General features: G+C 37.9%; 1 protein-coding gene and 4 long non-coding RNA genes across 5 annotated transcripts; all 5 read right to left on the bottom strand.

The window, feature by feature from the left end:
- Positions 1–868: 868 nt before the first annotated feature.
- On the bottom strand, positions 869–2,490 carry LOC136854191 (uncharacterized). Its single transcript, XR_010857661.1, has 2 exons — positions 1,898–2,490; positions 869–1,428 (listed from the first exon to the last, which is right to left on the bottom strand). It is a non-coding gene; the product is annotated as an uncharacterized lncRNA (long non-coding RNA).
- Positions 2,491–3,089: 599 nt separating this feature from the next.
- On the bottom strand, positions 3,090–5,086 carry LOC136854189 (uncharacterized). The gene is made up of 2 exons (XR_010857659.1): positions 4,891–5,086; positions 3,090–3,520 (listed from the first exon to the last, which is right to left on the bottom strand). It is a non-coding gene; the product is annotated as an uncharacterized lncRNA (long non-coding RNA).
- A 6,434-nt stretch (positions 5,087–11,520) lies between these two features.
- LOC136854188 (uncharacterized) lies at positions 11,521–13,009 on the bottom strand. The gene is made up of 2 exons (XM_067130495.1): positions 12,860–13,009; positions 11,521–11,939 (listed from the first exon to the last, which is right to left on the bottom strand). Exons 1-2 carry the CDS (start codon positions 12,992–12,994, stop codon positions 11,640–11,642), a joined length of 435 nt encoding a protein of 144 aa, XP_066986596.1. The 5' UTR covers positions 12,995–13,009; the 3' UTR covers positions 11,521–11,639.
- A 3,462-nt stretch (positions 13,010–16,471) lies between these two features.
- LOC136854190 (uncharacterized) lies at positions 16,472–18,686 on the bottom strand. The gene is made up of 2 exons (XR_010857660.1): positions 18,205–18,686; positions 16,472–16,891 (listed from the first exon to the last, which is right to left on the bottom strand). It is a non-coding gene; the product is annotated as an uncharacterized lncRNA (long non-coding RNA).
- A 3,546-nt stretch (positions 18,687–22,232) lies between these two features.
- On the bottom strand, positions 22,233–24,357 carry LOC136853918 (uncharacterized). Its single transcript, XR_010857579.1, has 2 exons — positions 23,969–24,357; positions 22,233–22,656 (listed from the first exon to the last, which is right to left on the bottom strand). It is a non-coding gene; the product is annotated as an uncharacterized lncRNA (long non-coding RNA).
- Positions 24,358–24,620: the final 263 nt, after the last annotated feature.

Here is a 24,620-nt window from a genome sequence, read left to right as displayed (position 1 = left end):
TTTTAACATACCCGAGTTGACTTAAGAAAACCTTTCCATCCCCAGCCAGTTATGAGCATCGTAAAAACTGACTAACCAATTAAAACATATTTGTCATAAATCACTACATAACTACTCCACAATACTAAGTGTCTTCAAATGTATATCCACTATGAAAGAGTACGGGACAAGTACAGTACATGAATTACCAACCAATGACAGTAGTTCAACGGTTAAGCTACCATGCACTACCCTATTAAAGTTTAACGCAAATCCGTTAGGGATCAGTGTGCTACTATTATTAATATTAAAACTATTGAAAATCAATTAAGTTAACCCGAACTTCGATTGCATTCCTACAGCTAATTTATTCAAGCTCCAGTAAACATTACGTACACTAATCTCCACTAGAGATATACCTGCAAATTTCAGTCCCAGAGAAAATTAGTGTTACCCACCTACCCATTACTTCATTTTAACTTCTACCCATTTTAACTTTTACCCATTACTTCATTTTAACTTTTAAAAGTGCACTAATAATCGCCATCAACCCTCTAGTTACTATCCCGGCAAATCGCCGCTTAAGCTAATACTGCTTCCTTAGTAAACTCATACAAATTTACTAGAACCTTGCGTTCCCTTCAGTATTTCTATAATCACCATGATTTAGCAAATTAATAAATTTCATTCGTGTTCAACCCTCAATCTGTCGACAGAATTCTATGACCATTTGGTAACCCGAGACAAGACAAGTAGCTAATTACTCTTAACACCAGTAACCTTTAATACGCAAAACCTAGGCCGAATAGCATTTAGGTAGTCTAAAAGAATTATCCACATGACATTTCACCAATACATTAACTACAAGATGCGCCACAAAAAAACAGGAAATAGGATACAGTTTATTTAATTGTTGGAAACAAAACGGAAACAAATGTTAGATGTGGTGTTCAAAATGCTCTCCGTGGGCAGCTGCACAACGACGTAGACGATCTAGCCAACTTCCAGTCGCCGTTTGGATGAATTCAAGCGGGATATTGTTCCAGGCTTCAATCAACAATTAAGGATCGTGTCTTTGACCTCTCTCCCCTGTAACTGAAGTTGATGTAACAGTAAACCCCCACGTGGTAAAATCCATTACGTTGAGATGCTGGACTTGAGGGCCATTCCTTAGGTTCAATGAAGCCATTCTTTCGGTTCAATGAAGTGATGAGTGTTGGCTCTGAGCCAGGCAACAGTGTAAAAAGATGTAAAACGAAAACTTCCTAGTTCGTGGGGCACCATGCTGTTTATGCTACTATGGTGTTAGTCCAAAACTAAAATGCGGCCTCTCTTAGGGATGCGCTTGCGAATCCGAAGTTAAAATACAGCACTCAGCCATTGGCAGCCGACTACATTCAATTCTCAACTGCGTCTTTTCGTCCACCAAAATGTAAACTGTCAACAGACCTGCAAAGAAAGTATACTTGGAGATGCGCGTTTCGTTCAAGTTCTCAACCCTAGTTTAATGAATTCAACTCTTTCAACTAATACCTGATTTTTTAAAATTTTACGTTAAAATCATTAACAAATCAAGAAAACTTTCTAGCTTGTTTTGGTAAAGTAAAAAATAAAATTTTTAGTTTAAATAGTAGCTAAAATACAAAAAATTAACAGTGACTACATGGTTGTTTCAAAGAATGTACGTTAACTAACAAAACCAAATGTACCAAAGCAAAATCAAATTAACTCAAAAGGAGCAAAAAAAAAAAAAAAAAAATTTTTGTTTTGTTTCTAACTACGGAATGCAAGCCCCCTCCTGACGTACGGCTCTACCGTACATCAGAAAGGACATCCTCCCCACACCAGGGGCCCCGCCCCTGGTGGGGGAGGATTAGCTTGCGATGTGTTAAAAAAAATGCAATAATCAAATACTAACCATTTGTGTTGGTATACTATACCAAATTCCTCCTCAAGTGTTGGGGAGTCGAATCGGCTTCTTCCCGTGGCCTCTGATGTCGAATTAGCTTCGTCCCCGGGCTTCTGAAATAAAAAGTACAAAGATTAACTTGTTTGTATAACGTAAATTGCCCACAAATGGCTAACGGCAAAACTTAGACTAACCGGCAAATAATTCCCCATAACGAAAACAAACCACCTTACTACGCAAAACAAAATTAAAACTCACCTTCGTAGTCAAAAAACGGCATCCATCGAGCAGCCACAACGGAATAACAAGAACTCAACACCTAGCACCACCGAACGACAGAACAGGGCTCAACTATAATAGACTCCGCGACTGTGCTGGAGAACGAAGTTGGCATTCGAACGGTTAGTCGAGGTTCCATGCCAAGGACAGTGGACGCCGAGCACAGCAAGTCTCGGGTGTGTGTTCTGCGTTAATGCTTAGTATAGCGCGAAAATTGAATTGGTTAACCGTCAACTGAGTATGCTTGTTTCTCAAAATCCCTTTTTTTGTTTATTTCCTTTATATATATATATATATATATATATATATATATATATATATATATATATATATATATATATATATGTGTGTATATATATGTATATATATATATATATATATATATATATATATATATATATATATATATATATATATATATAATATAATGTATATATATATATATATGTATAATGAAAATATGAGAAGGGAATAATGCTTCCTTTTGTTAACTATTTGGATTTTCAAAGGATTTAACTTACTGCATTCACTGTGGAGTGACACACACACATATATAATTATATGCATATATATATACATATATATATGTATCAATAGAATGATCCAAAGTGATACTCTTGTTTAGCAAGACGAATTTTGTGTGTGTGTGTGAGTTCAGTACCTGCCCAAGGTGGCATGCCTTGCCATCGTAAAACAAATAAGTGACCAGTAAGAAGGGAAAGCGTTACTTTTACCATTGCGCAGGCGTCAATTATCTAGCGAAGATTGCTTAACCTTCCAAACTATTTTTACTGAATCAATTGATTCTGCTTGCAGTTTGACCATGTATTAGATATCTGATTTGCATGGCTTGCAATCTCAGAGATTGCTAGTAGTGTGAGCGAAATATTTATATACGTAGCCAATGGAAGCATAAAAACCGTGAGATTAGGATTTATTGTAAGTCAGGGAGAGACATCGATATCTTCAAAGTTATTAGACACAGACAGGAAATATTCACAAAGACAAAACAAACAACAATCATATGAAATTCAGCTCCGTATATCCCTTGGAGACTCCAGCAGTCGTCATGAATGAGTCCTTGAGGCAACGGCCGGATACGGATATTCACCAGCCGTGACTTCCGTAACCTACAAACTCCCCGGAATCGCCGAAACCGCCCTCTCCGACGTAGTCGCCTCCGTAATCGAAGTACCCACCTCCGTATCCGGGCCTACCGCCGCCGTAGCCGTCGAAGCCGTAGCCGCCGAAGCCGTAGCCGCCTTCTTCTGATCTCCGGGGGAAGGCCGAGGTCATGCCGATGATGACGACAAAGAGGGCAAAGGTCAAGCTCAGGTTGGCGAGTACCTTCATCTGGAAAGCAGTGGTCGAGAGGTCAACTTACTAAATTTACCTTTGCTGATTGTGATGTTCACTCTAATGAGGTTCCATGGTTGTGTGTGTGTGTGTGTGTGTGTGTGTGTATATATATATATATATATATATATATATATATATATATATATATATATATATATATAAACAATATTATATATATATATATATATATATATATATATATATATATATATATATATATATATACAATATTATATATATATATATATATATATATATATATATATATATATATGAGTAAACAAGAAATGTTTATGAACGAACGTTGTATTTGTTTCGCAAGCTAGTTTGTGTGAGGTGAATGGATAATCTAGATTAAGGCGAGATTATGAGTAACTTAAAAGCGGAAATACAATAAATTTCGAAGCCAATATAACTAAAAGTGTTTTGTTAATAGACAGGAAATGTAATGGTCATATTCATAGAAAACTGAAGCATATTATGTACACATTTATATATTAAATGTGTGTGTGTATGCTCGCGTTGCATGCGTATGTTTTGTGAACACTTGTATGGACAGCCCGAGAACTGGACAGTTTCAAATGAAGGTTGTTACTTTTCTCAAAAGAAGAGGCCTTCATACGAAAATCAGCATGACTAAACTAAAAACATACGCAATGTCGTTGATTAAATGTGAAATATCTGTAATATCTCATGTTCACAATTTAAAATATAAATTTAAAAAACTGTATCTTTGCAGTTGAATGAGAGGCCTTGATCTCCCACAAGAACGAAACGTTCGTGAAAGACTTCGACAAACTCATGAGTGTCACGACTGTAAATGCCTGGTGAAGTTGTGAAGTTATGCCGCTTACAGTGTGCCTAGCTAGAATGGAATTACGGGGCAATTACTTTCTAACTTCTATTTTTCATTCTCACACCTATTCCATTTCATTTCTACCTATTTAGCTGTCCAACTTCTTTAACTTAACCTTGCTAAATTTTGATCCATCGCATTATAAGAGGTCATTAGAGCAAACCCCATGAGAGTCTAGAAATATGACTAATTTTTATTAGTCTATTTCATCATCAGAAAATAACAAAAAGTAGTGTGCGTTGATATATTTTTTCTGTGTGTAACAGCGATCGATAATCTCCACTTTTAGATTTGCCGTCCTCTAGCACGGGAACAATCCCTGCCTCTCTCCACTAGCCACCAGTAAGTACGCAGAATGACGGTACCTTAATCCAAGTTTTGAGACGGTACCTAACATCCCTTGGCTCGATACTTAGCGTCTTGACACTGCCTTATGCTATAAATTTCGTCTGCACGGACACACTATTAACAATAACGACCAAAGTGGAATGACCTTCCAGCTACTTGCCTTGGCGTGGGCTTCTGAAAGATGATTCTCCTTTGGCTGAGAGACACTGAATGCTTCCTTGTGAATGGAAAGCTCGCATTTTATACCTGTGGGTGTTCCGGCTTCTGTTACCCGCACCTATCCTCGGCCGGTCATGATAGCTCAGTGGTCTGGTTAAACTAAGATATACTTAAGCTTTCCCGGGTAAAAAAAATAAAAAAAATAGCTTTCTGACCTGGCACGGGGAAATAAACGTAGGCTCCCAGTCGTAATGGCTTCCCAAGCGGATGGCAAGCAGATTTAGCGCCGCCATAATTCACTTAAGAAAACAGAAGGCGTCCATTTGAGGTTCCCTGTATTCAAAGCACGTCAAGACCTGCAAATCTTTTTTTTTCCTGTGATGTTTCATAAGCGGAATGATTTAGAATCGCACTCTGACGTCATTTTAAGCGGTGCACCTTACTTTTACAGTCACATCCCCATTTAGCATGTATGCAACGAAAGAGCCTGAAGGTGAATTGTTGTCCAGTTATTTAGTGGTTTCTCAGATGCTTTGTTTATGATTTCAGTTCGATTCAAGTACTTTGTGTCCAATGCATCAGGTGCCAGAAAACTTTATTTGAGCAATAATGATACCAGACAATTGATAGGCGGTCGGTAGATTTGTTTTAAAATTCTAAAGAACGGGTGGTCGCTTATGGCTCATGTTTTTAGTATTTCCTTGCATAGATTGGATGCTTTGATGAATATTAAAACAATTTTACTTTGTAAAGCGGTGAAAAATCTGGTTCCTGAAGAGAATGGGGAAAGTAAACAGGAGGAATATAATTACAAAATTGGAATCAAAGTGAGATAAGAGAGACAAAGAATATGGAGAAAATAATAGGACTAGGAAAATGTAGGCCCACAAAGATAATGTTCCTATCCGCCCTACCGTAGCGTCTTACATTAAGACTAATTGCAAACAGGCAAAGCATCTAGTTCCCATGCTTGCCCCTTTGTCTGAAAATTAATACAGCCTTAAAAATTCATATGTTCAAAAATACTGTTCTTGCTCAGGACTTGGGTCTTGTTATGGTAAGCTACGATGTCGAGTCCTTATTTACGAATGTACCTGTACAAAAAAAAAAAAAAAAAAAAAAAAAAGCCCTTTGTTGGCTGAGTCGGTTGAGCTTCAGACTGTCACTCGATGGGCCGGAGTTCAATTCCCGCGGCCGGCTGATGAAAAGTTAGAGGAATTTATTTCTGGTGATAGAAATTCATTTCTCGCTATAATGTGGTTCGGATTCCACAATAAGCTGTTGGTCCCGTTGCTAAGAAACCAATTGGTTCTTAACCACGTAAAATAAGTCTGATCCTTCAGGCCAGCCCTAGGAGAGCTGTTAATCAGCTCAGTGGTCTGGTAAAACTAAGGTATACTTAAGTACGGCAGACCATTGTTATTATTTGACGTAAGCTTTTTCCTATGGATGAGTCTCGTTTTAATGGTTTCCATAAGAACGGTTTCTAGAAACTTTTAGATCTACGGGTGCGAGGAACTATTTTTGTTATTAACGGTTGTTCTTACTCACAAATTGATGGTATGGGTATGGGCTCTCCACTTGGTCTCTTCTTCGCGGGCATCTTCATGTGCTCACTGGTAGAGCACATGTTTGATACTTGCCCTCTTAGTTTTTAATTTTCATTAATTCACATTCACGATTGAACACGAGACCAACGATCAGTTACATTTTTTAGACATTTCAATACCACGATCTTCTCAAGGTTTCTCTATTTCAGTTTTTAGAAAAAAGACATTCACTAGTCTTGGCACAAATCTGGATAGTTTTCGTTCTTTAAAGATTAATGCCGTATAAACTATGTTTCACCGAGTCTTTGCTTTATCCTGTAGTTGGCAAGCTTTTCACAATGAAATCACGTTCTTGCAAAAATACTTTAATAGCAACTTTTTTCCCCTCTCACTTTTTTATTAAACACGTCTCCCGATTTTTTAATAATATCTTTATTCCACTTCATCCTACTCCTTACGTACTTAAACTACCCTTTTATGTCAGTCTTCCTTGTATTTATAATACAACCTTCTAAAAAGAACTCCAGGCTTTAATATCTGGCCATCTCACTGCTGTGAAAATTAACATTATACCCACATACCCACTGACTATCGGCAGCCTTTTCAGCTTCAAAGACCGTTTGGACTCATTAATGATCTCGCGTGTTATTTATAAGCTTACTTGTCATCGATGTAATTGAGGAACCCATATAGGATCGACACAAGTTAAAGCCCTTGTCCACACTAGCGGGCACTGCCCGACGGACAAACACTGTTCCCATAACCGTTCCACTATACTGACCGACCAAGTATGGAGCCAGAACGACGCGATTGTCTGGTAACACTGCTTCAGAAGCAAGAGAAAATATAAACAGCTGGAAGTGCCCGACGGACATGCCCGCTAGTGTGGACAGGGCCTATGGTCCAAATCGACAGCCATAGAGCTGTCAGCTATAGAAGTGGCACTAAACTTTCAAATCCCGAATTTTCCAACTTCAGGGATCATGCCGATAAATGCAAATTTCAGTTCAGTATGAAAACTTAAAGGTTTTGGGCAGAGCCTCCAATCATCAGGTTTTAACAATTAAGGATTTATTGTTTATTAAACACCGGTCCCCTCACTGAGCACCCATTCCACGTCTACACCTCTTCATCTCTCGTTGCGCCAAAACTGGTAGTTCGTGAATTCTGTACAGAAACGGAAATTTCTTCCTTGCGGTCTTAAGGGCTATAACTTGGTCTTAAAGACAGAAATATTAGTTTCCACGCAATGTGCCAACAAACACGAGAACAGTCGTTGAACTAAACATGCGATCTTGAGATAATTCTGCTCTACATTTTTACAGGATGAGAGCACAGAAAATTTGCGGTCAGTGCACAGATCTTTAAAAAGGGAGAGGTTTTGAATAAAAAAAATTACTTTTTCCATCACGTTGTCAATTTTTCAATTCAAGTATAAAAGCACATGCAACAAAGAGAAACAAAGAGGATTATAATATACTGTTTTTTAGAGATAATTTTTTCTTTTTAAACTGGCATATTTACTCAATGTTCTTTATTTGATTTTATGAGTTTTCCCAGAGAAACCCTGGCACAGGAATAAGCTCGGTGGAATAAAAAAAACTTTAAAGTAAGATTCTTTCCAAGGACTTCCACTATTTCCTGACGCAAGTATCTTCACAAAATACTTTGATAGATGTACTATGGTTATGCAAAGCCTGTACTACGGGGGTAAAAACAAGTCACAAAAACTATGATAGCTATAACAATGATAAGAATCAATTTGGTTACATATGGAGCAAAGAAATCAAGTGTCAAGGTATAATAATTAAAGGCACGAAAAACTTATCGTGGTACTTTTAGCAATGACGTTAAAAGGAACGAAGGCAAGTCATCCATTGTTTCATTATAGTCCTAAACTCATTAGTTTTTTCTTCCACGTCGGCTAATTATATCTATCGTCAAACGGCGTTTCTTCCTACACAAATACTAAGCTCACTGGAGAACCGATGCTGTTAACAACTACTTGCGAATTAGCTTAGCAACCAACTAATAAGTCTGACGTCATTTGCAACGCCCAACAAATCTCTGACGTCCAGTAAACATCAGAAAAACATGTAATCAAAACAGTTTTATGCTGTAATCGTCAAGCATGGACCTTTCTATGATGCTTTGAGGATCTGGGAAATTGTTACGGTTGATGGTTTAAGCGGACTGTTTCCACTTCCGGAACCCTCTACTCAAAACCTTCATGAGTGGTAGTCGCAAATATTTCACGGCAAAAAAATTTCAGTTGTTAGTGATCGCTTTAGTTATACCAAGAAACTTTAAATACTAAACCTCGGTAGTTATTCCGTAATACATGAGCCCTTTAAATTTTATTTTAAATGCGATCACAAAACCATAGTTGGTTGAAAGCCCCATTCTCTGGACAAACCAGATTTTACTCGAGAAATTTTCCAACACTCGCCAAATAAAAACTTGTGCGAAGCAATCAAAACCAGTTTTACTCATAGCGCTACATAAACTGTTCTCGCAAGCTTAATACTTCATTCAACACATCCTCAAGGACAAAAGTACCTGAGATGACCGCCAATGACGGAGAGCTGTCTGTCTGTTATCAGCTCTCATTCACTACCGCATAGAAGTTTTGCACAAAACCGTGGGAACTACTGGAGTAGTACACCAATATTTCAAACTGTGAAAAAAAAAACAATTTCATTCCTCTAGTTAGTTTACTTAATTTCTAGTAATCGCTTGAAGTACAGTGTACTACGTACGAGTTTTTTATATTATACTGTTCCTCCACATTTCAGACCAGGAACACACACTCTCTCTATTTAGTAGCTGCCTCTTATTTCACTTGAAACAGCTTGAACAAGTGCACTAGTGATGGCCAACGACCCGGTCGTTAATATCCTAATAAAAAGAATCCCTTTTAGCTATGATAATCTTTCCTGGTAACGCACAAATTCACTATAAACTTGCGATCCCTACAATATTTCTACAATCATAACCATTAAATTTAGCATTATCAGAATGCCATTCGTGTTCAACCATGAATAATCTGTTCACAGAATTCTGTGACCATTTGGTTAACAAGAGAATATCAATAAGAAGCTAATTACTCTTGAGCAACACCAGTAACCTTCGATACACAATCAAGGGCTTTAGAGCAACAAGGTAAAGGTCTAAACCAGAGAATAGCAATAAGAAGCTAATTTCTCTTGAGCAACACCAGTAACCTTCGATACACAATCATGGGCTTTAGAGCAACGAGGTAAAGGTCTAAGCCAAAGAATTTATTTACACATGGCATTGCAAATACATTTACTAATTAATGCTACTACGGTGTTGGTCCAAAGCCAGAATGTGGCCTCTCTCAGGGTTGCGTTTAAGAATCCGAAATTCTGAAACAGCACTCTGCCAGTGGCAGCCGACATGGGTTCAACTCTCAACTACGTCTTGATGTAGTCCAGTACCTTTCAGCAAACCTAAGATAATTTGAGCGTGTTTGGGCAAATCTTCAGCCCTAACTTAATAAAAACCATTTAAATTGGAGCAACTAATCGCTATTTGTCCTAGAAATTTAACGTTAAATATATTTTTCAAATCTTGCTTGTGTGGGTAATAAACTAAATTAAAGTTTAGATGATAGCCAATATATAAACATGTAAATAATTAACTATGACCAAATGGTAGTTAAAGCAAAATACACATGAACAAAGCAAACTTTAATCTAACAAAGCAAACTCTACGTAACCAAACTACCCATTTTTTTTTTTAACGGACTGCAAGCCCTCCTGGCGTACGGTAAGTTTTACCGTACGTCTGAAAGGACATCCTCCCCACACCAGGGGCCCCGCCCCTGGAGGGAGAGGATTAGCTTACAGTGTTTAATAAAAAGCAATAATCAGAAACACTCACTATTTCTATTGGTATACTATACCCAATGCCTCCTCAAGTGTTGGGTAGTCAATCGGCTTCTTCCCAAGGCTTCTGATGTCGAATCAACTTCTTCAGTGTTAGTAGCCTAATCGGCTTCTTCCCATGGCTTCTGAAGATAAAAGTACAAAGATTAACTTCTCAGTATAATGTAGATTGCCCACAAATGGCTAACGGCAAAACTAGACTAACCGGCAAATAATTCCCCATAATGAAAACGAACTACTTCACTACGCAAACTCTCAAACAAGATCGCAACTCTCCCTCCCAGACAAACAACGACGTCCATCCAGCAGCCACACTGAAACTAAAAGTTGATAGAAAACAACACCCAACACTAACGAACGACTGAACGCAACTCGAAAAGACCGAGCTACAGAAGAAGGTGACATTCGAACTGGAAGTCGAAGTTCCGCGCCAAGGACGTTGAACACCTGATGCAGTTAGTCTCCTGTGTGTTCTGGGTTAAAGCTTGGTACAGCACGGAAATTGAATAGGTTAATTGACAATGCTTTTTCTCAAATTCCCTTTTTGTTTATTCTTCTCTCTCTCTCAATATATATATATATATATATATATATACACTGTATATTACCAAATGCATATTAAAGGAGAAATGCTGCATTTTGTCAAATTGTTCGGATTTTCAGAGGGCTTAACTTTCTACTTTCTCTGCGTAGTTCAATAGATCTGGTGAATGTGTCAGTATGCACACACACACACACACACACACACACATATATATATATATATATATATATATATATATATATATATATATATATATATATATATATATATATACATATATACATATATATATATATATATATATATATATATATATATATTATATATTTACATGTGTGCGTATGTGTAGCTCGAGAGCCCTCGTTCATTCTGCAAAGACAAGGCGCAGGCCTTGCCATCAAAAAATAAATAAGTGACCTATAAGTAAGATTGGACACCATCTTCTTTACCATTATGCAGGCGCTAATTTTCTAACCAAGGTTGCTCACCCTGCTGAATTGTTTTTATTCAATCAACTGATTCAGTTTGCATTATGACTATGTATTAGATTATTACTTGCAATCTCAGAGATCGCAGATACCATTTCAAAGTGATTTTAGCGAATGGGAGCATAAAAACCGCAGAAAAACCGTGAAATTCAAATTTATTGTAAGTTAGTCAAAGACATCGATCTCTTCAAGGTTACTTTCAGACAAGCAGTAGGAAAAATCTAGAGAGAAAAAACAAACAAAAATCATATGAAAAATCAGCTTCGTTTATCCGATCGAGGGTCCAGCAGTCGTCCTGGAAGCGTCCTTGAGGCAACGGCCGGATACCGATGCTTACCAGCCGCGGCTTCCGTAACCTCCGACTTCCTGGAATTGTCGAAGCCGACCTCTCGGCTGTTGTCGCCTCCGTAACCGAAGCCTCTACCGCCGAATCCGGGCCTACCGCCGCCGAAGCCGTAGCCGATGCCTCCTGGCCCCGAAGGGATGGCCGAGGTCATGCCGATGACCAGGGCGACGAGGAGGGCAAAGGTCATGCTCAGGTTGGCGAGTACCTTCATCTGGAAAGCAACGGTCGACAGTTGATTAAATTTACTTTGCTGAATGTCATATTCTCTTTAATGAGGTTCACGTGGTTGTGTAGGTGTGTGTGTGTGTGTATATTATATATATATATATGTATATTATATATATATATATATATATATATATATATATATATATATATATATATATATATATATATATATATGAGTAAACAAGAAATGTTCATGAACAAACGTTGGATTTGTTTCGCTCGTTCGTGTGAGGTGAGTGGATAATCTAGTTTAAGGTGAGATTATCAGTAACTTGAAAGCAGAAATACGATCAGTTTTGAATGCAGTGTAACTAGAAGTGTTTTGTTAACCCAAATAGACAGGAAACGTAATGGTCATATTTTTAGAATATTGAAGTATATTATGTACACATTTATATATTAAATGTGTGTGTGTATGCTCACGTTGCATGTGTATGTTTTGTGAACACTTGTATGGATAACCCGGGAACGAGAGAGGTTGAAATGAAGGTTGTTACTTTTCTCAAAAGAAGAGGCCTTCATACGAAAACCAGCTTGACTAAACAAAAAAGCCTTATGAGAGTCTACAAATATGACTAATTTTTTATTAGTCCATTTCATAATCAGTAAATAACAAAAAATAATGTTTGTTGATAAATTTTTTCTGTGTAACAGCGATCGATAATCTCCACCTTTAGATTTGCCGTCGTCTAGTACGGGAACAATCCCTCCCTCTCTCCACTAGCTACCAATAAGCACGCTGAACGACGGTACCTTAATCCAAGTTTTGAGACGGTACCTAACATCCCTAGGCTCGGTACTTAGCGTCTCGACCCTGCCTCATGCTATAACTTTCGTCTGTACGGACACACTATTAACAATTACCAATAACGACCTAAGTGGAAAGACCTTCCAGCTACTTGCCTTGGCGTGAGCTTCTGTAAGAAGATTCTGCTGTGGCTGAGAGACACTGAATGCTTGCTTGTGGCTGGAGAGCTCGCATTTTATACCTGTGGGTGTCCGGGCTTCTGTCACCCGCACCTGTCCTTGGGCAATCATGGTAACTCCCAGTTAAAAAAAAAAAAAAAAAAAAAACCTTTCTGACCCGGCAAGGGGAATTAACCGTAGTCTCCCAGTCGTAATGGCTTCCCAAGCGGATGACGAGCAGAAACAGTGCCGCCATAATGTACTTAAGAAAACAGAAGGCGTGCATTTGAGGTTTTCTGCGTTAGAAACACGTCAAGACCTACAAATCTTTTGTTTCCTCTGATGTTTCATGCGCGAAATGATGACGAATCACACTCTGACGCCATTTTAAGTTGTGCACCTTAATTTTACGTCACATCCTGATTTAGAGAGAGCCTGACGGTGAATTGTTGTCCACTTATTTAGCGGTTTCTCAGATGTTTTGTTTATGATTTTAGTTAGATTCTAGTATTTGTGTCCAATGCATCAGGTGCCAGAAAACTTTATTTGAGTAATAATGATACCAGACAATTGATAGGCGGTCGGTAGATTTATTTTAAAAATTCTAAAGAACGGGTGGTCGCTTATGACTCATGTTTTTAGTATTTCCTTGCGTAGATTGGATGCTTTGATGAATATTAAAACAATTTTGCCTGAAAATCTGGTTCCGGAATATAACGGGGAAAGTGAACAGGGGAATATAATTACAAAACTGGAATCAAAGTGAGATAAGAGAGACAAAGAATATGGTGAAAATAATGGGACTAGGAAAATGTAGGCCCACAAAGATAATGTTCCTATCCGCCCTATTGTAGCGTCTTACATTAAGACCAATTGCAAACAGGCAAAACATCTAGTTCCCATGCTTGCCCCTTTGGCTGAAAATTATTACAGCCTTAAAAATTCATATATTCAAAAATACTGTTCTTGCTCAGGACTTGGAGGTTTCTAGAAACTTTTAGATCTAGCGGTGCGAGGACTGTTTTTTTTATTAACTGTTGTTCTTACTCACAAATTGATGGTATGGGTATGGGCTCTCCACTTGGTCTCTTCGTCGCGGGCATCTTCATGAGCTCGCTGGAAGAGCACATGGTTGACACTTGCCGCGTTAGTTACCATCCACTGTTTTATAAAAGGTATGCAGATGACACGTTTGCACTTTTTAAAAGTCAGTTTGATGCTAGGAGGTTTTTAATTTTCACTAATTCACATTCACGACTGAACACGAGACCAACGATCAGTTACATTTTTAGATATTTCAATAACACGATCTTCTCAAGGTTTCTCTTTTTCAGTTTTTAGAAAAAAGACATTCACTAGTCTTGCTATAAATTTGGATAGTTTTCGCTCTTTTAACTTTAAGATTAATGCCATGTAAACTATGTTTCACCGAGCCTTTGCTTTATCCTCTAGTTGGCAAACCTTTCACAATGAAATCACGTTCTTGCAAAAATACTTTAATAGCAAATGTTTTCCCTCTCAATTTATTAAATGCATCTCCAAATTTTTCAATAATATTTTTATTCCGCTTGATCCCACTCCTAACGTTCTTAGATTACCTTTCTATGCCAGTCTTCCTTTTATTTATAATACAACATTTTACAAAGAACTCCAGGCTTTGATATCTGGCCATCTCCCGGCTTTGAAAATCAACATTATACCCACAAACCCACCCACTATCGGTAGCCTTTTCAGCTTCAAAGACCGTTTGGACTCGTCAATGATCTCGCGTTATTTATAAGCTTACTTGTCATCGATGTAATTGAGGAACCTGTATAGGATCCACACAAGTTACTTAGGTCCAAATCGACAGCCATAGAGCTGTCAGCTATAGAAGTGGCACTAAACTTTCAAATCCCGAATTTTCCAAATTCAGGGATCGTGCCGATAAATGCAAATTTCAGTTCAGTATAAAAACTTCAAGGTTTTGGGCAGAGCCTCCAATCATCAGCTTATAACAATTAAGGAATCACTGTTTATTAAACAGAAACACTCACCCTTTGTGTTGGTATACTATGCCCAATTCCTCCTCAAGTGTTGGGTAGTCAATCGGATTCTTCCCATGGCTTCTGGTGTAGAAATCAACTTCAGTGTTAGTAGAATAATCGGCTTCTTCCCATGGCTTCTGAAGATAAAAGTACAAAGATTAACTTCTCAGTATAATGCAGATTGCCAGCAAATGGCTAACGGCAAAACTAGACTAACCGGCAAATAATTCCCCATAATGAAAACGAACCACCTCACTACACAAACTCCCAAACAAAATAGAAACTCACCTTTATAGACAAATAACGACGTCCATCGAGCAGCCACACTAAAACTAAAAGACAAAAGAAAACAACACCCAACACTAACGAACGACTGAATGGAACTCGATAAGACCGAGCTACAGAATAAGGTGACATTAGAACTGGAAGTCGAAGTTCCGCGCCAAGGACGTTGATCACTTAGTGCAGAAAGTGTGCAGAAAGTCTCTTGTGTGTTCTGGGTTAAAGCTTAGTACAGCACGGAAACTGAATAGATTATTTGATAATGCTTGTTTCTCAAATTCCCTTTTTTGTTTACCTATATATATATATATATATATATATATATATATATATATATATATATATATATATATATATATATATATACACTGTATATTACCAAAGGCATGGAAAAGGTGAAATGCTGCATTTTGTCAAATATTCGGATTTTCAGAGGTTTTAACTTTCTACTTTCTCTGCGTAGTTCAATAGATCTGGTGAATTTGTCAGTACACACATATATAGTATATATATATATATATATATATATATATATATATATATATATATATATATATATATATATATATATATATATATATATATATATATATTACAGTCAACATGCGTAATCAGTCATTGCGCGTAATGACTGAAATTTCAGTCATCACGTGTAATGCACTTAGGGACATTTGATCCCCAGGAGCTAGTACTAAACACGGCGAAATACATTTGACCCCCAGCGACTAGTACTAAACCGGCGAAACAGTGTAGGTGACTCACTGTTTCGCCGTGTTTAGTACTAGCTCCTGGCGGGATCAAATGTCCCTAAAGTGCATTACGCGTGATGACTGAAATTTCAGTCATTACGCGTAATGACTGATTACGCATGTTGACTGTAATATATATATATATATATATATATATATATATATATATATATATATATATATATATATATATATATATATATATGTATGTATGTATATATGTATATATATATATATATTGTGTGTGTCTACATGTGTGTGTGCGTATGTGTAGCTCCAGAGCCTTCGTTCATTCTACAGAGTCAAGGCTCAGGCCTTGCCATCATAAAATAAATAAGTGACCTATCAGTAAGATTGGACACCATCTTCTTTACCATTATGCAGACGCTAATTTTCTAACCAAGGTTGCTCACCCTGCTGAATTGTCTTTATTCAATCAACTGATTCAGTTTGCATTGTGACTATGTATTAGATTATTACTTGCAATCTCAGAGATCGCAGATAACATTTAAAAGTGATTTTAGCGAATGGGAGCATAAAAACCGCAGAAAAACCGTGAAATTCAAATTTATTGTAAGTTAGTCAAAGACATCGATCTCTTCAAGGTTACTTTCAGACAAACAGTAGGAAAAATCTAGAGAGAAAAAACAAACAAAAATCATATGAAAAATCAGCTTCGTTTATCCGATCGAGGGTCCAGCAGTCGTCCTGGAAGCGTCCTTGAGGCAACGGCCGGATACCGATGCTCACCAGCCGCGGCTTCCGTAACCTCCGACTTCCCTGGAATTGTCGAAGCCGACCTCTCGGCTGTTGTCGCCTCCGTAACCGAAGCCTCTACCGCCGAATCCGGGCCTACCGCCGCCGAAGCCGTAGCCGAAGCCTCCTGCCCCCGAAGGGATGGCCGAGGTCATGCCGATGACCAGGGCGACGAGGAGGGCAAAGGTCATGCTCAGGTTGGCGAGTACCTTCATCTGGAAAGCAACGGTCGACAGTTGATTAAATTTACTTTTGCTGAATGTCATTTTCTCTTTAATGAGGTTCACGTGGTTGTGTGTGTGTGTGTGTATGTATATTATATATATATATATATATATATATATATATATATATATATATATATATATATATAATATATATATGTGTGTGTGTATATATATATATATATATATATATATATATATATATATATATATATATATATATATATATATATATATATATGAGTAAACAGGAGATGTTCATGAACAAACGTTGGATTTGTTTCGCTCGTTCGTGTGAGGTGAGTGGATAATCTAGTTTAAGGTGAGATTATCAGTAACTTGAAAGCAGAAATACGAAAAATTTTGAAGGCAGTATAACTAGAAGTGTTTTGTTAATAGACAGGAAACGTAATGGTCATATTTAAAGAAAATTGAAATATGTACACATTTACACATTAAATGTGTGTATGCTCACGTTGCATGTGTGTGTTTTGTGAACACTTGTATGGACAGCCCGAGAACTGCACAGTTTCAAATGAAGGTTGTTACTTACCTCAAAAGAAGAGGCCTTCATACGAAAATCAACTTGACTAAACTGAAAAGATGCGGAATGTTGTTGACTAAATGTGAAAGATCTCATGTTCACAATTTAAAATATGAATTTAAAAAACTGTTTCTTTACAGTTTAATGAGAAGCCTTGATCTCTCACAAGAACGAAACGTTCGTGAAAGACTTCGACAAACTCATGAGTGTCACGACTGTAAATGCCTATGTTAAGGTTATGCCGCTTACAGTGTGCCTAGCTAGAAGGTAATTACGGGGCAATTACTTTCTGACTTCTGTTTTTCATCCTCACACCTATTCCATTTGGTTTCTACCTATTTAGCTGTCCAACTTCTTTAACTTGACCTTGCTAGATTTTGACCCCTCGCATTATAAGAGGCCGTTAGGGCAGGCCCGATGAGAGTCTAGAAATATGACTAATTTCTTATTAGTCTATTTCATAATCAGTAAATAACAAAAAGTAATGTGCGTTGATACATTTTTTCTGTGTGTAACAGCGATCGATAATCTCAACGTTTAGATTTGCCGTCGTTTAACACGGGAACAATCCCTCTCTCTCACCACTGGCCACCAATAAGTACGCAGAATGACGGTGCCTTACGCCAAGTTTTGAGGCGGTACCTAACATCCCTAGGCTCGGTACTTAGTGTCTCGACCCTGCCTTATGCTATCATTTTCGTCTGTATGGACACACTATCAACTGTAACGACCAAAGTGGAAACACCTTCCAGCTACTTGCCTTGGCGTGGGCTTCTGAAAGATGATTCTGCTGTGGCTGAGAGACACTGAATGCTTGCTTGTGGCTGGAATGCTCCCCTTTTATACCAGTGGGTGTTCCGGCTTCTGTTACCCACACCTGTCCTCGGCCAGTCGTGGTAACTCCCGGGGAAACAAAAAAAATTAACAAAAAACCCTTCCTGACCTGGTACGGGGAATTAAGCGTAGCCTCCCAGTCGTATTGGTTTCCCAAGCGGATGACAAGCAGAAATAGCGCCTCCATAATTCACTTAACAAAACAGGCGTCCATTTGAAGTTTTCTGCGTTAGAAACACGTCAAGACCTGCAAATCTTTTGTTTCCTGTGATGTTTCAGAAGCGGAATGATGACGAACCACACTCTGATGTCATTTTAAGCGGTGCGCCTTAATTTTATAAGTCACAACCTCATTTAGCATTTATGTAACGGTAGAGCCTGACGGTGAATTGTTGTCCAATTGTTTAGCGGTTTCTCAGATGTTTTGTTTATGATTTTAGTTAGATTCTAATATTTGTGTCCAATGCATCAGGTGCCAGTAAACTTTATTTGAGCAATAATGATACCAGACAATTGATAGGCGGTCGGTAGATTTATTTTAAAATTTCTAAAGAACAGGTGGTCGCTTATGACTCATGTTTTTAGTATTTCCTTGCATAGATTGGATGCTTTGATGAATATTAAAACAATTTTGCCTGAAAATCTGGTTCCGGAATATAACGGGGAAAGTGAACAGGAGGAATATAATTACAAAACTGGAATCAAAGTGAGATGAGAGACAAAGAAAATGGTGAAAATAATAGGACTAGGAAAATGTAGGCCCACAAAGATAATGTTCCTATCCGCCCTATTGTAGCGTCTTACATTAAGACCAATTGCAAACAGGCAAAGCATCTAGTTCCCATGCTTGCCCCTTTGGCTGAAAATTATTACAGCCTTAAAAATTCATATGTTCAAAAATACTGTTCTTGCCCAGGACTTGGGTCTTGTTATGGTCAGCTGCGATGTCGAGTCCTTGCTTAAGTTAAGTATACCTTAGTTTTACCAGACCACTGAGCTGATTAACAGCTCTCCTAGGGCTGGCCCGAAGGATCAGACTTATTTTACGTGGCTAAGAACCAACTGGTTACTTAGCAACGGGACCTACAGCTTATTGTGGAATCCGAACCACATTATAGCGAGAAATGAATTTCTATCACCAGAAATAAATTCTTCTAACTCTTCATCAGCCGGCCGGGGAATTGAACTCCGGCCCATCGAGTGACAGTCCGCAGCTCTACCGACTCACCAAACGAAGAGCTGGTCCTTGCTTGAGAATGTACCTGTACAACAGACCATTGATATTATTTGACGTCAGCTTTTTCCTGTCGACAAGTCTCCTTTTAATGGTTTCTATAAGAGCGGTTTCTAGAAACTTTTAGATCTAGCGGTGCGGAGCACTGTTTTTGTTAATGACGGTTGTTCTTACTCACAAATTGATGGTATGGGCATGGGCTCTCCACTGGGTCTCTTCTTCGCGGGCATCTTCATGAGCTCGCTGGAAGAGCACATGCTGCTACTTGCCCCCTTAGTTACCATCCACTGTTTTATAAAAGGTATACAGATGACACGTTTGCACTTTTTAGAAGTTAGTTTGATGCTAAGAGGTTTTTAATTTTCACTAATTCAAATTCACGACTGAACACGAGACCAACGATCAGTTACATTTTTTAAATATTTCAATAACACGATCTTCTCAAGGTTTCTCTATTTCAGTTTTTAAAAAAAGACATTCACTAGTCTTGGTACAAATTTGGATAGTTTTCCTTCTTTAACTTTAAGATTAATGCCATATAAACTATGTTTCACCGAGCATTTGCTTTATCCTCTAGTTGGCAAACTTTTCACAATGAAATCACGTTCTTGCAAAAATGCTTTAATAGCAACTGTTTTCCCCTCTCAATTTATTAAATACATCTCCAAAATTTTCAATAATATTTTGTTCCGCTTGATCCTGCTCCTAACGTTCTTAGATTACCTTTCTATGCCAGTCTTCCTTTCATTTATAATACAATCTCTTATAAAGAACTCCAAGCTTTGATATCTGGCCATCTCCCTGCTGTGAAAATCAACATTATACCCACAAACCCACCCACTATCGGTAGCCTTTTCAGCTTCAAAGACCGTTTGAACTCATTAATGATTTCCGTGTTATTTATAAGCTTACTTGTCGTCGATGTAATTGAGGAACCTGTATAGGATCCACACAAGTTACTTAGGTCCAAATCGACAGCCATAGAGCTGTCAGCTATAGAAGTGGCACTAAACTTTCAAATCCCGAATTTTCCAAATTCAGGGATCACGCCGATAAATGCAAATTTCAGCTCAGTATAAAAACGTCAAGGTTTTGGGCAGAGCCTCCAATCATCAGCTTTTAACAATTAAGGAATCACTGTTTATTAAACAGAAACACTCACCCTTTGTGTTGGTATACTATGCCCAATTCCTCCTCAAGTGTTGGGTAGTCAATCGGATTCTTCCCATGGCTTCTGGTGTAGAAATCAACTTCAGTGTTAGTAGCCTGATCGGCTTCTTCCCATGGCTTCTGAAGATAAAAGTACAAAGATTAACTTCCCAGTATAATGTAGATTGCCCACAAATGGCTAACGGCAAAACTAGACTAACCGGCAAATAATTCCCCATCATGAAAACGAACCACCTCACTACACAAACTCCCAAACAAAATAGAAACTCACCTTTATAGACAAATAACGACGTCCATCGAGCAGCCACACTAAAACTAAAAGACAAAAAGAAAACAACACCCAACACTAACGAACGACTGAATGGAACTCGATAAGACCGAGCTACAGAATAAGGTGACATTAGAACTGGAAGTCGAAGTTCCGCGCCAAGGACGTTGATCACTTAGTGCAGAAAGTGTGCAGAAAGTCTCTTGTGTGTTCTGGGTTAAAGCTTAGTACAGATTGGAAACTGAATAGATTATTTGATAATGCTTGTTTCTCAAATTCCCTTTTTTTGTTTACCCTATATATATATATATATATATATATATATATATATATATATATATATATATATATATATATATATATATATACACTGTATATTACCAAAGGCATGGAAAAGGTGAAATGCTGCATTTTGTCAAATATTCGGATTTTCAGAGGTTTTAACTTTCTACTTTCTCGAGTAGTTCAATAGATCTAAAGTGAATTTGTCAGTACACACATATATAGTATATATATATATATATATATATATATATATATATATATATATATATATATATATATATATATATCTATGTTACAGTCAACATGCTATCAGTCATCACGTGTAATGCACTTAGGGATATTTGATCCCCCAGGAGCTAGTACTAAACATTTATGAAATACATTTGACCCCCAGCGACTAGTACTAAACCCGGCGAAACAGTGTAGGTGACTCACTGTTTCGCCGAGGTTAGTACTAGCTCCTGGGGGATCAAATGTCCCTAAGTGCATTACGCGTGATGACTGAAATTTCAGTCATTACGCGTAATGACTGATTACGCATGTTGACTGTAACATATATATATATATATATATATATATATATATATATATATATATATATATATATATATATATATATATATATGTATATATGTATATATATATATATATATATATATATATATATATATATATATATATATATTGTGTGTGCCTACATGTGTGTGTGCGTATGTGTAGCTCCAGAGCCTTCGTTCATTCTGCAAAGACAAGGCGCAGGCCTTGCCATCATAAAACAAATAAGTGATCTATCAGTAAGATTGGACACCATCTTCTTTACCATTATGCAGGCGCTAATTTTCTAACCAAGGTTGCTCACCCTGCTGAATTGTCTTTATTCAATCAACTGATTCAGTTTGCATTATGACTATGTATTAGATTATTACTTGCAATCTCAGAGATCGCAGATAACATTTCAAAGTGATTTTAGCGAATGGGAGCATAAAAACCGCAGAAAAACCGTGAAATTCAAATTTATTGTAAGTTAGTCAAAGACATCCATCTCTTCAAGGTTACTTTCAGACAAACAGTAGGAAAAATCTAGAGAGTAAAAACAAATAAACAAAAATCATATGAAAAATCAGCTTCGTTTATCCGATCGAGGGTCCAGCAGTCGTCCTGGAAGCGTCCTTGAGGCAACGGCCGGATACCGATGCTTACCAGCCGCGGCTTCCGTAACCTCCGACTTCCCTGGAATTGTCGAAGCCGACCTCTCGGCTGTTGTCGCCTCCGTAACCGAAGCCTCTACCGCCGAATCCGGGCCTACCGCCGCCGAAGCCGTAGCCGAAGCCTCCTGCCCCCGAAGGGATGGCCGAGGTCATGCCGATGACCAGGGCGACGAGGAGGGCAAAGGTCATGCTCAGGTTGGCGAGTACCTTCATCTGGAAAGCAACGGTCGACAGTTGATTAAATTTACTTTTGCTGAATGTCATATTCTCTTTAATGAGGTTCACGTGGTTGTGTGTGTGTGTGTATGTATACTATATATATATATATATATATATATATATATATATATATATATATATATATATATATATATATATATATATATATATATATATATATATAATATATATGTTGTATATATATATATATATATATATATATATATATATATATATATATATGAGTAAACAGGAGATGTTCATGAACAAACGTTGGATTTGTTTCGCTCGTTCGTGTGAGGTGAGTGGATAATCTAGTTTAAGGTGAGATTATCAGTAACTTGAAAGCAGAAATACGAAAAATTTTGAAGGCAGTATAACTAGAAGTGTTTTGTTAATAGACAGGAAACGTAATGGTCATATTTAAAGAAAATTGAAATATGTACACATTTACACATTAAATGTGTGTATGCTCACGTTGCATGTGTGTGTTTTGTGAACACTTGTATGGACAGCCCGAGAACTGCACAGTTTCAAATGAAGGTTGTTGCTTTTCTCAAAAGAAGAGGCCTTCATACGAAAATCAACTTGACTAAACTGAAAAGATGCGGAATGTTGTTGACTAAATGTGAAAGATCTCATGTTCACAATTTAAAATATGAATTTAAAAACTGTTTCTTTGCAGTTTAATGAGAAGCCTTGATCTTTCACAACAACGAAACATTCGTGAAAGGCTTCGACAAACTCATGAGTGTCACGACTGTAAATGCCTATGTTAAGGTTATGCCGCTTACAGTGTGCCTAGCTAGAAGGTAATTACGGGGCAATTACTTTCTGACTTCTGTTTTTCATCCTCACACCTATTCCATTTGGTTTCTACCTATTTAGCTGTCCAACTTCTTTAACTTGACCTTGCTAGATTTTGACCCCTCGCATTATAAGAGGCCGTTAGGGCAGGCCCGATGAGAGTCTAGAAATATGACTAATTTCTTATTAGTCTATTTCATAATCAGTAAATAACAAAAAGCAATGTGCGTTGATAAATTTTTTTGTGTGTGTAACAGCGATCGATAATCTCAACGTTTAGAATTGCCATCGTCTAGCACGGGAACAATCCGTCTCACTCACCACTGGCCACCGATAAGTACGCAGAATGACGGTGCCTTACGCCAAGTTTTGAGGCGGTACCTAACATCCCTAGGCTCGGTACTTAGTGTCTCGACCCTGCCTTATGCTATCATTTTCGTCTGTATGGACACACTATCAACTGTAACGACCAAAGTGGAAACACCTTCCAGCTACTTGCCTTGGCGTGGGCTTCTGAAAGATGATTCTGCTGTGGCTGAGAGACACTGAATGCTTGCTTGTGACTGGAATGCTCCCCTTTTATACCAGCGGGTGTTCCGGCTTCTGTTACCCACACCTGTCCTCGGCCAGTCGTGGTAACTCCCGGGAAACAAAAAAATTAACAAAAAACCCTTCCTGACCTGGTACGGGGAATTAAGCGTAGCCTCCCAGTCGTATTGGTTTCCCAAGCGGATGACAAGCAGAAATAGCGCCTCCATAATTCACTTAAGAAAACAGGCGTCCATTTGAAGTTTTCTGCGTTAGAAACACGTCAAGACCTGCAAATCTTTTGTTTCCTGTGATGTTTCAGAAGCGGAATGATGACGAACCACACTCTGACGTCATTTTAAGCGGTGCGCCTTAATTTTATAAGTCACAACCTCATTTAGCATTTATGTAACGGTAGAGCCTGACGGTGAATTGTTGTCCAATTGTTTAGCGGTTTCTCAGATGCTTTGTTTATGATTTTAGTTAGATTCTAATATTTGTGTCCAATGCATCAGGTGCCAGAAAACTTTATTTGAGCAATAATGATACCAGACAATTGATAGGCGGTCGGTAGATTTATTTTAAAATTTCTAAAGAACAGGTGGTCGCTTATGACTCATGTT

Source organism: Macrobrachium rosenbergii, chromosome 28 (assembly GCF_040412425.1).
Source record: "Macrobrachium rosenbergii isolate ZJJX-2024 chromosome 28, ASM4041242v1, whole genome shotgun sequence".
NCBI classification, from domain to species: Eukaryota; Metazoa; Arthropoda; class Malacostraca; order Decapoda; family Palaemonidae; genus Macrobrachium; species Macrobrachium rosenbergii.
Note: the sequence above shows the minus strand (reverse complement) of the source record. Positions and strands in the feature narration are given on the sequence as shown.

Bases quoted from the DNA above. Each gene is read 5' to 3' on its own strand.
- LOC136854188 (XM_067130495.1), bottom strand. From the start codon at position 12,994: ATGATTGCCCAAGGACAGGTGCGGGTGACAGAAGCCCGGACACCCACA. The intron at 11,940-12,859 runs GCAAGTAGCTGG...GTTGCTTTCCAG, and splicing joins TTACAGAAGCTCACGCCAAG to ATGAAGGTACTCGCCAACCT.